Below are 11,655 nucleotides of genomic sequence, written 5' to 3' on the forward strand. Positions count from 1 at the left end.
AGCCCTGCACTCCTCTACCCGGTGCCTGGCCCCCCTCCCCGGTCCCCCCTCCCCCGGCCCCGCCCCTTCCCCTCTCTCCGGTCCCCCTCCCCCTCCCAGGTCCCCCTCCCTCCTCCCCTCCTCCCTCCCCCCAGGTCCGCCGAGCGCCCCTCCTCCCTCCCCGGTCCCCCATCCCCGGGCCCCGCCCCTTCCCCTCTCTCCGGTCCCCCTCCCCCTCCCAGGTCCCCCTCCCTCCTCCCCTCCTTCCTCCCCCCAGGTCCGCCGAGCCCCCCCCCTCCCCGGTCCCCCCTCCCCCGGCCCCGCCCCTTCCCCTCTCTCCGGTCCCCCTCCCCCCTCCCAGGTCCCCCTCCCTCCTCCCCTCCTCCCTCCCCCCAGGTCCGCCGAGCCCCCCTCCTCCCTCCCCGGTCCCCCATCGCCGGGCCCCGCCCCTTCCCCTCTCTCCGGTCCCCTTCCCCCCTCCCCGGTACCCCTCCCTCCTCCCCTCCTCCCTCCCCGGTCCCCCATCCCCCGGCCCCGCCCCTTCCCCTCTTCCCTGCTCACCTGACCCGGGCTCCGCTCCCCGGCTCCCCTGTGCCGGGTCCCCAGCCCGCGTTCCGCGCGCGCTTTCTGAACCCGGGCACCGCTTCCGGGGGCGTGGTCTCAGGCCGGAAGCGAGGCCGGCACTTCCGGCGCGGGCGGCCGGAGCGGATCTGCACTCATGGCTGGGTGAGTGGGGTTGTGAGCCAGGCGGTGGTCGCGGCGGTGCGCGCAGTCGTCGTTTACGGAGCGCCTGCTGCAAGCGTGCGGGAGGAGGAGGGGCTGCGGTGCGTCCCGGGTTCCCTCGGCGGAAAAAGGGGCGCGGACGCGGGCGTCCCGGGCGAAGTGCCTAGGAGAGGACGTCCAACGCGGAGCCAGGTGGAGGGCGGGGAAGAGCGGGGACAGGTGAGGGGCGCTGCGGGTGGAAGGTGGGGAAAAGAGTGGGGACAGGTGAGGGGCGCTGCGGGTGGAGGGCGGGGAAGAGCGGGGACAGGTGAGGGGCGCTGCGGGTGGAAGGTGGGGAAAAGAGTGGGGACAGGTGAGGGGCGCTGCGGGTGGAGGCGGGGGAAGAGTGGGGACAGGTGAGGGGCGCTGCAGGTGGAGGGCGGGGAAGAGTCGGGACGGGTGAGGGGGCGCTGCAGGTGGAGGCGGGGGAAGAGTGGGGACAGGTGAGGGGCGCTGCGGGTGGAAGGTGGGGAAAAGAGTGGGGACAGGTGAGGGGCGCTGCAGGTGGAGGGCGGGGAAGAGTCGGGACGGGTGAGGGGGCGCTGCAGGTGGAGGGCGGGGAAGAGCGGGGACAGGTGAGGGGCGCTGCGGGTGGAAGGTGGGGAAAAGAGTGGGGACAGGTGAGGGGCGCTGCGGGTGGAGGGCGGGGAAGAGCGGGGACAGGTGAGGGGCGCTGCGGGTGGAAGGTGGGGAAAAGAGTGGGGACAGGTGAGGGGCGCTGCGGGTGGAGGCGGGGGAAGAGTGGGGACAGGTGAGGGGCGCTGCAGGTGGAGGGCGGGGAAGAGTCGGGACGGGTGAGGGGGCGCTGCAGGTGGAGGCGGGGGAAGAGTGGGGACAGGTGAGGGGCGCTGCGGGTGGAAGGTGGGGAAAAGAGTGGGGACAGGTGAGGGGCGCTGCAGGTGGAGGGCGGGGAAGAGTCGGGACGGGTGAGGGGGCGCTGCAGGTGGAGGGCGGGGAAGAGCGGGGACAGGTGAGGGGCGCTGCGGGTGGAAGGTGGGGAAAAGAGTGGGGACAGGTGAGGGGCGCTGCGGGTGGAGGGCGGGGAAGAGCGGGGACAGGTGAGGGGCGCTGCGGGTGGAAGGTGGGGAAAAGAGTGGGGACAGGTGAGGGGCGCTGCAGGTGGAGGGCGGGGAAGAGTCGGGACGGGTGAGGGGGCGCTGCAGGTGGAGGGCGGGGAAGAGCGGGGACAGGTGAGGGGCGCTGCGGGTGGAAGGTGGGGAAAAGAGTGGGGACAGGTGAGGGGCGCTGCGGGTGGAGGGCGGGGAAGAGCGGGGACAGGTGAGGGGCGCTGCGGGTGGAAGGTGGGGAAAAGAGTGGGGACAGGTGAGGGGCGCTGCGGGTGGAGGCGGGGGAAGAGTGGGGACAGGTGAGGGGCGCTGCAGGTGGAGGGCGGGGAAGAGTCGGGACGGGTGAGGGGGCGCTGCAGGTGGAGGCGGGGGAAGAGTGGGGACAGGTGAGGGGCGCTGCGGGTGGAAGGTGGGGAAAAGAGTGGGGACAGGTGAGGGGCGCTGCAGGTGGAGGGCGGGGAAGAGTCGGGACGGGTGAGGGGGCGCTGCAGGTGGAGGGCGGGGAAGAGCGGGGACAGGTGAGGGGCGCTGCGGGTGGAAGGTGGGGAAAAGAGTGGGGACAGGTGAGGGGCGCTGCAGGTGGAGGGCGGGGAAGAGTCGGGACGGGTGAGGGGGCGCTGCAGGTGGAGGCGGGGGAAGAGTGGGGACAGGTGAGGGGCGCTGCAGGTGGAGGGCGGGGAAGAGTCGGGACGGGTGAGGGGGCGCTGCAGGTGGAGGCGGGGGAAGAGTGGGGACAGGTGAGGGGCGCTGCGGGTGGAAGGTGGGGAAAAGAGTGGGGACAGGTGAGGGGCGCTGCAGGTGGAGGGCGGGGAAGAGTCGGGACGGGTGAGGGGGCGCTGCAGGTGGAGGGCGGGGAAGAGCGGGGACAGGTGAGGGGCGCTGCGGGTGGAAGGTGGGGAAAAGAGTGGGGACAGGTGAGGGGCGCTGCAGGTGGAGGGCGGGGAAGAGTCGGGACGGGTGAGGGGGCGCTGCAGGTGGAGGCGGGGGAAGAGTGGGGACAGGTGAGGGGCGCTGCAGGTGGAGGGCGGGGAAGAGCGGGGACAGGTGAGGGGCGCTGCGGGTGGAAGGTGGGGAAAAGAGTGGGGACAGGTGAGGGGCGCTGCGGGTGGAGGCGGGGGAAGAGTGGGGACAGGTGAGGGGCGCTGCGGGTGGAGGCGGGGGAAGAGTGGGGACAGGTGGGCGCTGCGGGTGGAGGCGCGGGAAGAGTGGGGACAGGTGAGGGGCGCTGTGATTGGAGGCGGGGGAAGAGTGGGGACAGGTGAGGGGCGCTGCAGGTGGAGGCGGCGGAAAAGTCGGGACAGGTGAGGGGCGCTGCGGGTGGAGGCGGGGGAAGAGTGGGACAGGTGAGGGGGCGCTGCAGGTGGAAGGTGGGGAAAAGAGTCGGGACAGGTGAGGGGCGCTGCAGGTGGAAGGTGGGGAAAGAGTGGGGACAGGTGAGGGGGCGCTGCAGGTGGAAGGTGGGGAAAGAGTGGGGACAGGTGAGGGGCGCTGCAGGTGGAAGGTGGGGAAAGAGTGGGGACAGGTGAGGGGCGCTGCGGGTGGAGGGCGGGGAAGAGCGGGGACAGGTGAGGGGCGCTGCGGGTGGAAGGTGGGGAAAAGAGTGGGGACAGGTGAGGGGCGCTGCGGGTGGAGGGCGGGGAAGAGTCGGGACGGGTGAGGGGGCGCTGCAGGTGGAGGCGGGGGAAGAGTGGGGACAGGTGAGGGGCGCTGCGGGTGGAGGCGGGGGAAGAGTGGGGACAGGTGAGGGGCGCTGCGGGTGGAGGCGGGGGAAGAGTGGGGACAGGTGAGGGGCGCTGCGGGTGGAGGCGGGGGAAGAGTGGGGACAGGTGAGGGGCGCTGCAGGTGGAGGGCGGGGAAGAGCGGGGACAGGTGAGGGGCGCTGCGGGTGGAAGGTGGGGAAAAGAGTGGGGACAGGTGAGGGGCGCTGCGGGTGGAGGCGGGGGAAGAGTGGGGACAGGTGAGGGGTGCTGCGGGTGGAGGCGGGGGAAGAGTGGGGACAGGTGAGGGGCGCTGCGGGTGGAGGCGGGGGAAGAGTCGGGACAGGTGAGGGGGCGCTGCAGGTGGAAGGTGGGGAAAAGAGTCGGGACAGGTGAGGGGGCGCTGCAGGTGGAAGGTGGGGAAAAGAGTCGGGACAGGTGAGGGGCGCTGCAGGTGGAGGGCAGGGAAGAGTCGGGACGGGTGAGGGGGCGCTGCAGGTGGTGGCGGGGGAAGAGTGGGGACAGGTGAGGGGGCGCTGCAGGTGGAGGGGAAGCTTGCGAAGGGCACAGCAGGTCTGAAGGCTGTGGCACAGGGCTTCCACTAGTGGCCATGTGGCTGAATCCCAGACGTGGGTAGGCGCTGGAGGTCAGCTGCGCAGATCTGCAGGTTCAGCGTGTGTGACTCTGCTTTCCCGCCTTCCCCCAACCGTGGGAGTTGGTTCTGGTGCCCAGGAAAGCTCTGTGCTCCTTCCAGGAGACCCCTTCGGCTCTTTGAAGGCTGCGAATACAGTTGCTGTGTCCACATCTTGTCAACATGCTTTTGTTGTTGAAGGGGCTTTGGCCTGGAGCCAGGGGGATGATGGTAGGTTCTTTCCATCAGAGAAATGGATGCAGAACTTAGTTTGTAGGGTTGTGCTGAGAGTTCGTGAGGGGATGCAGGGGGAGCTCCTGGCAGTCAATAAACTTAAAAACTTGACTTTGCCAAAGAGACTTGGAAATTGTCCTTCAGCTGCTCACACAGGTAGAGTTCAGTTGTATGCGGCAGTGTGACTGGTAAGGCCCTGTGTTGGCCCCCACAGACATGGAGCTGAGTAGGGCAAGGGTCTGTCCCCGGGGGGTTCCCTTGCAGTCCCGCAGAGCCCCAGGAAAAGTTGTACCGGGTGAGCGGGAGTGTTACCTTTGTTAATGTTAATGGTACTCTTAACCAGTGCTGGAAGAAGGTGGGTTGACACAGGGAAAGTGACTCTCAGTGACGTCTGAGTCTTCCTTCCGAAGACTTCCGTGAGCGAAAGACGCTTCTTTGCTACAAGGCGACGCCTGCTCTGCTCGCTCGCCTGGGCGCGGGGAGCCAGCACCCAGGCCAGGCGGCTGGAGCAACACAAACTGCCCACTCAGTGCTGGGGGCTGCAGCCCCAGCTCAAGGTGTCGGCAGGGCTGGTTTCTCCCGAGGCCCCTCTCCTTGGCCTGTACGTGGCTGCCGTCTCCCTGTGGCCCCACCCCTGGTCCTTCCTCTGTGCACGTGTGTCCTGTGTTTGATGAAGACACCAGTCATGGATTCAGAGCCACCCATCTGGCCTCATTTAACTGAACCACCTCTTTAAAGACCAGTTCTATTTTGAGGTACCTGGGGTTAGGACTTCCACACACGGATTTGGGGAGGGACTCCGTTCACCCCATTCCGCCTGCTTTCTGGCTGGGTAGCCTTGCCAAGTCTTCTCCCCTCTCGGGCCTCCGGGCACCGTCTCTACAAACACGTGGGTTGAACCAGGGAGCCTGCCTATCTGTGTGATGCCAGCCTGTTTGCTCCCCTTTTCTGCAGCAGGTCCTTGAAGCTGATAGGCGCGTCCCTTCAGTGTCAAAGGTTTCGCACCGCTGGGAGTCACTCCAGGGGTCGGACCGGGGCTGAGCGCCTGTGGCTGATGCGCCAGCTGAAGGACCCCTTTGTGAAGGCCGCGAAGGTGGAGAGTTACCGGTGCCGAAGTGCCTTCAAGCTCCTGCAGGTGGACGAGAGGCACCGGATCCTGCGGCCCGGCCTCCGGGTGCTAGACTGTGGGGCGGCCCCCGGGGCGTGGAGCCAGGTGGCCGTGCGGAGGGTCAACGCTGCGGGCACAGGTGGGGCCTCTGACCACCCTGGGTGTGGAGGCGCAAGCCAGCTGCCCTCCACCGGAGGATTCGGGGCGGCCCAGCCACTTGGTGGCTTGTTTGGTAGTAAGAGGGGTGAAAGCGGGACACTGATGTTTTCAAAATGACGGACACGGTGCAAAGCTGTAGTGAAGATTTAAAGCACCGCAAGTCACACCGCGTCTGTGTGTCCGTCAGTGCGTCGGCGTGCCCCCTTCCAGAATTCGCTTTTGCATGCATAACTACATACGTGCATTTCCTTGTTCACAAACGCTGGTATTCCACATCCACGTTCTTCTTGCTGATTTGGAGCCTTGATGGAGCTGTTTTTTTCCACGTGCTGATATATTGACATCTTCCCACGACAGCACAGCTGCATCAACCACAGGGGTTTCCAGGTCCTGGACCTTGAAGCCCTGGGTGTCCCCGAGGTCCCGCCAGGGCTGGTCCAGGAGCACCCGTGGCTGGGGCTCTGGGTTCTCTCCTCTAGCTCAGCCTGAGGGACTCAGCTTTTGCAGTCTTGTATTTAAGGATTTCATCAAAGACTTTCTATATGGAAAATGGTTCCCCTGATTAATCAACAGGGAAGCCTGTACCCTCAATTTAGAACACCATGTTGTCCTTTTGAATGCTTGTGCAGAACTCCAGAGGACAGCTGTGCTGTTCGGCCAGCCTCCTTTCCCAGGTGTTCTGCTAGTGTGCACCCCGCGGTGCTGAGCATCCCTCCCCCTTTCTTTCCTACCCTAAAGTCGGAGGGTACCATGGTCCCTGGCATTACGTGAAATGTGCCGATTCACAAGAACCCTTCTCCGACACGCAGAATGAGGGCTCTGTGCCCGTTGTCCTAATGAAAAATGAGGTTCAGAGGAATTCGCTGATCTGCTGAGAGAGAGGCTGGGAGCGCTGCTCCCTGGGTTCACGGCTAAGACCCAGCCTCGTTACTGTGGGCGGGACGCCTCCAGCGGCTCTAGAACAGGGAGAAAAACAGTATTTGTAGCTCGGTAAACACCGCCTAAGTGAAGGCATTTGTGTCAGAGACTCCAGGTCCTTTTCCTGCCCCTGAGCCTATCCATAGACCTAACAAGTGCTTCCTGTCCCCGTAATTGCTCTTCAGGAGAAGGAGGAAAATGGCCAAGTTTAACCTGTAGGAAGAATGTGGCAGAGGCAAAGAGTGTGGATAAAATGATTGGGTTTCTTTTCCTCCCAGAAGTTGGAAAAGGCACCCAAGGCCATTTGCCTCTAGTGGACCCTCCCCAAGGTTAGAACACATGGGATATCAAAGGAAAGAAAGTCAAGTGCGTAAAATGAGATGTGGGATGTCCTCCTTTCCAGGAGTGAAAATGGCATTTTCTCCTTTGAAAAATGTACTCTGCAAAATACCTGACTTCTGGTCTTTAGCTAGGAGTAAAATGCACGTTACCCCACCATGGAACAGCCTCTCTGCTAAGCAGAGGGAACCAGCAAGTCTATGCACCCTGAACTAGTCCCCCCTGCAGAGCAGGGGCCCTCCCCGGACAGGGGACACCAGGGCCTGCTCGGGGCTGGTGAAACAGTGGCCTCTTTACTGCACCATGGGTGCCTCTCAAACCGGGGTGAGGGGTCACGTTCTGTACCTTGTCTTCCACCGGTCTCTATCCCCCATTTCTTGGCTCGTTTCTAGTAGTTTCTGCATTGAAAGAAATTGGATTAAGCTGCAGAATGGACATGTTGATTTAATGCAGAGGTACTTTATGTATTAGTGTGTCCTCTTCTGTTCTAGTTTGTCAGAAAGGCTGCTCAGAGATAAGACCCCTCACAGAGAGCAGGCCTCGGGAAGTGACATGACATCAGAGTTGGAGTCCTGTGCTCTGGGACAGGCGCTTTTCTCTGGGCCCCAGATTCCTCACATGCAGAGTGAGGCCAGCCTCTGTAGACGGATAGAGCAGGGGAAGGGCCTTGTGTCCACATCTTTCATGTTTGCTCCTGTCCTTCATCCTGACTTTTTATTTCTGTTTTTCTATTTGTATTTCTGTTTTTCTATTCGTATTTCTGAGGAATGGTTCAGAGTGTAAATAATGGACTCACCCTGTCTTCTTTAGATCCCAGTGCTCCTGTTGGCTTTGTGCTTGGGGTAGATCTTCTTCACATATTCCCCCTGGAGGGAGCAACTTTTCTGTGCCCGGCTGATGTGACTGACCCAAGAATCCTCCAGAGAATCCAAGAACTGCTTCCTGGAGGAAGAGCAGATGTGATTCTGAGTGACATGGCACCCAACGCCACAGGGATCCGGAGCCTGGATCACGACAGGCTCATTGGCTTGTGCTCATCCCTTCTGGACCTGGCTTCAGATGTCCTGCACCCTGGCGGAACATTCCTCTGCAAAACGTGGGCTGGAAGTCAAAGCCTGGCGTTACAGAAGCGACTGACAGAGCAGTTCCAGAGCACCAGGACGGTGAAACCCAGCGCCAGCAGGAAGGAGTCGTCAGAGGTGTACCTCTTGGCCACACAGTACCAAAGAGGGAAGGAGTTTGCGGAGGACTGAGGGTTTTTCCTGTGGTTTCTGAGCCTTGTTCACTGCAAGTGTCATCTGAGCTCTTGCTGGGAGTGTGGCTGGGGGGCGGGGGACGGGGTCCAGGGTTTGATCCAGGATGCAGCAGGCAGGACAAGTGGGGGGCCTTTGTTTTAAGCCAAAAAGATACAACAAAACGATATTTGCTGGCCGGGATGTATGATCAGAAATAGTCTCTAGAATGGGATTTGTGAGGCGGAGTGGAAAGGATGAAAAGACAGTGGGAAGGAGCCGGGGGCGCACAAGGGCCTTGGTGTAACCTTGATGTAACTGTCATGTCACAGTGTTCCCGTGTAACAGAGAGTCTCCACCCTTGCCACGCTGACCGACTGACCGCAACACCCAGGCTTCTCCTTGTCATTTTGCTTATACGGTGTAGCATGTGAAAACCTGAACTTTCAACCTGGGGATTAATTTCCATCTCTCTGGTGGATGATGTGTTAATCCCTTCCTCAAGTAGCGGGAGTTCCCCGCAATTAGGGAAGACATTTGGTATGAATTATGCAGGGGGCTGTCATGCTTTGTTTTATTGCTGAAACCCCGGCGGCCCCCAAGACTGGCAGTGGCCAGAGCAAGCATCCATGTGGTGTGAACATCTACTTCCTTGTGCTCTCTTCCAGGAACTCGATGCAGCTTTACAGAACGACATAGACTGTACGATTTTTAAGGGATTTCTATGCTTTTCAGTTTGTTTTCCATGCTTTTAAGTTTGTTTTTATAAAAATTGGTTTCTTCAAAGCCATTTCCTGGAGGTGTGCTCATCCCTCAAGAAAAGTGTATTGAGGGGCGCCTGGGTGGCTCAGATGGTTAAGCGTCTGCCTTGGGCTCAGGTCATGATCCCAGGGTCCTGGGATTGAGTCCCGCATCGGGCTCCCTGCTCAGTGCAGAGCCTGCTTCTCCCTCTCCCTCTGCCATTCCCTCTGCTTGTGCTCTTCTGTCTATCTCTCTGTCAAATAAATAAATAAAATCTTAAAACAAAAAAAAAAAAAAAAGAAAAGTGTATTGACCCTATTGCTGATTAAATCCCAAGGACAGGGCTGGGGGAGAGCCTAGGTAGATACGCATAATCTCCACCAGGGCCCGAGGGCTCGGTCCAGCACTCTGAAGTGGGCTGGAGGCCGGATTTAGCATTTTTTCACGTTATTTTTGGTTGGAGTCAGTTATGTCCTAGACTTCCCTGTCCTACCCCCAGCACATCCCCTGCCCCCATCCTATTTCACGCCCCCCCCCCCCCCCGGGGCAGTGCAGATCCTCCAGCCCCTCGGGGAGGGGTGTTGACCATCCAGACCCTTGGGGGGGTGTTGTGCAGACCTTTGGGGTGCAGCGCAGACCCTTCAGACCCTGGGGGGCTAGCAGACCCTCCAGACCCCGGGGGTGCGGTGCAGACCCTCCAGACCCCGGGGGTGCGGTGCAGACCCTCCAGACCCTGGGGGGAGTGGTGGTGCAGACCCTCGGGTGCTCCCTCTGGGGAAGGGGGGCAGGGAGGAGGAGGTTCATGAGGGAAGGAGACCCCTGTTACTGGACGAGGGTCTCTGGCTGTGGGAGCTCACAGGGCCCTGGGAGGATAGCCTAGCAGCAGAGTATTTTGCTTTTCCATTGAGCCCGGAGGAAAGTAAAGATGTACTAACTCCAGCCAATACTGTAGCAGAATCGGGGAGCTGTCGAGAGCCGGAAAGTTTGGCCCGAAGAGGCCACCGTTGGGCGGTGCTATTCTACACAATACGGTGAGCGGCCACCGCCCCAGTGGATGTCCGTCCCGCTGGGCGAGGCGGGCACGCCGACTGGCCCGCGGGCCGGCCTTTGGTGAGAGTCCTCCCGGCGAGGTCTCCGGGGCGCACGCGGAGCTCCCAGGGCTCGCCGGGGCGCAGACCCGGGGGTTCACGGTCGGCTCTGCCCAGATATCGCGAGAGCGCGCGGCAGGTCTCGCGACACGCGGGCGCGGGCGTGGAGGAGGGAGATCTGAGAGGCGGAGGGGATCGGCCGCGGCTCGGGTGAGCTGCCGGGCGCGGGGGGCCCCGGTGGGCGGCGGTGGGTGGCGCGCCGGGCCGGGGACGGGCTGGGCGCGGGCGCTGCCCTCTCCCCTGCCCGTTGGCCTCCTCCTCGCCGCCCTCGGTCCCTCGGAGCCGGGCCGGGGTCCGAGCCGGCTTCACTGGTGGCGGGGAGCCCGGCCGGGGTCCGAGCGGGGCCGGGGTCCGAGCGGGGCCGGGGTCCGAGCGGGGCCGGGGGCCGAGCCGGGCCGGGGGCCGAGCGGGGCCGGGGGCCGAGCGGGGCCGGGGGCCGAGCCGGGCCGGGGGCCGAGCGGGGCCGGGGGCCGAGCCGGGCCGGGGGCCGAGCGGGGCCGGGGGCCGAGCGGGGCCGGGGGCCGAGCCGGCTTCACTGGTGGCGGGGAGCCGGGCCGGGGTCCGAGCGGGGCCGGGGTCCGAGCCGGGCCGGGGGCCGAGCGGGGCCGGGGGCCGAGCCGGGCCGGGGGCCGAGCGGGGCCGGGGGCCGAGCCGGCTTCACTGGTGGCGGGGAGCCGGGCCGGGGTCCGAGCGGGGCCGGGGTCCGAGCGGGGCCGGGGTCCGAGCCGGGCCGGGGGCCGAGCGGGGCCGGGGGCCGAGCGGGGCCGGGGGCCGAGCCGGGCCGGGGGCCGAGCGGGGCCGGGGGCCGAGCCGGCTTCACTGGTGGCGGGGAGCCGGGCCGGGGTCCGAGCGGGGCCGGGGTCCGAGCGGGGCCGGGGTCCGAGCGGGGCCGGGGGCCGAGCCGGGCCGGGGGCCGAGCCGGCTTCACTGGTGGCGGGGAGCCGGGCCGGGGTCCGAGCGGGGCCGGGGTCCGAGCCGGGCCGGGGGCCGAGCGGGGCCGGGGGCCGAGCCGGGCCGGGGGCCGAGCGGGGCCGGGGGCCGAGCCGGCTTCACTGGTGGCGGGGAGCCGGGCCGGGGTCCGAGCGGGGCCGGGGTCCGAGCGGGGCCGGGGTCCGAGCCGGGCCGGGGGCCGAGCGGGGCCGGGGGCCGAGCCGGGCCGGGGGCCGAGCGGGGCCGGGGGCCGAGCCGGCTTCACTGGTGGCGGGGAGCCGGGCCGGGGTCCGAGCGGGGCCGGGGTCCGAGCGGGGCCGGGGTCCGAGCGGGGCCGGGGGCCGAGCCGGGCCGGGGGCCGAGCGGGGCCGGGGGCCGAGCGGGGCCGGGGGCCGAGCCGGCTTCACTGGTGGCGGCGGGCGGTCGGGGGTCGGAGCGGGGCCTGGGGTCTGGCGGAGCCGCCCGTGTGCCCAGAGTTTGCAGAAGTGCCGGTGCGGTGCCTGGGCCCAGAAGGGCAGCTCACAGGCAGCACGCTCTGCACACGCAGCCCAGGGGTTGTGATTTCCCGGGGTTTCGGTTTCCGCGGTTGGGGTGCTGAAGATCGGAGTCCGTTGGATGAAGAGGATGGAGTGATGGAGTCGGAGCTGCTGCCTAATCGCGTGCCTGGTGCAGGGGCTTAGTTCCAGGCAGTTGAAAACGTGTGTGTGCTC

General features: G+C 64.9%; 2 protein-coding genes across 13 annotated transcripts in view; both read left to right on the forward strand.

The window, feature by feature from the left end:
• Window positions 1–551: 551 nt before the first annotated feature.
• On the forward strand, window positions 552–8,784 carry MRM2 (mitochondrial rRNA methyltransferase 2). 4 transcript variants are annotated; one of them, XM_064593422.1, is made up of 3 exons: window positions 552–705; window positions 5,325–5,617; window positions 7,705–8,784. In XM_064593422.1, exons 1-3 carry the CDS (start codon window positions 698–700, stop codon window positions 8,145–8,147), a joined length of 744 nt encoding a protein of 247 aa, XP_064449492.1. In that variant the 5' UTR covers window positions 552–697; the 3' UTR covers window positions 8,148–8,784. The 4 variants fall into 4 exon arrangements, with proteins under 4 accessions (XP_064449492.1, XP_064449493.1, XP_054362699.1 ...); XM_064593423.1 differs by having other exon boundaries at window positions 638–705; window positions 5,328–5,617; XM_054506724.2 differs by lacking the exon at window positions 552–705 and adding an exon at window positions 4,039–5,125.
• A 1,088-nt stretch (window positions 8,785–9,872) lies between these two features.
• Window positions 9,873–11,655, forward strand: part of MAD1L1 (mitotic arrest deficient 1 like 1) — a 315,585-nt gene continuing 313,802 nt past the window's right edge. For 7 of the 9 annotated variants that reach the window (XM_064593403.1, XM_064593406.1, XM_064593409.1 and 4 more), the window contains exon 1: window positions 9,984–10,165. The gene's annotated coding sequence lies outside the window, so the exon portion shown is untranslated. The other 2 variants (XM_064593404.1, XM_064593405.1) reach the window with 2 other exon arrangements.

Source organism: Mirounga angustirostris, unplaced genomic scaffold (genome assembly GCF_029215605.1).
Source record: "Mirounga angustirostris isolate CCGP_5_RB_7025 unplaced genomic scaffold, mMirAng1.0.hap1 SCAF_5, whole genome shotgun sequence".
Classification (NCBI taxonomy): domain Eukaryota; kingdom Metazoa; phylum Chordata; class Mammalia; order Carnivora; family Phocidae; genus Mirounga; species Mirounga angustirostris.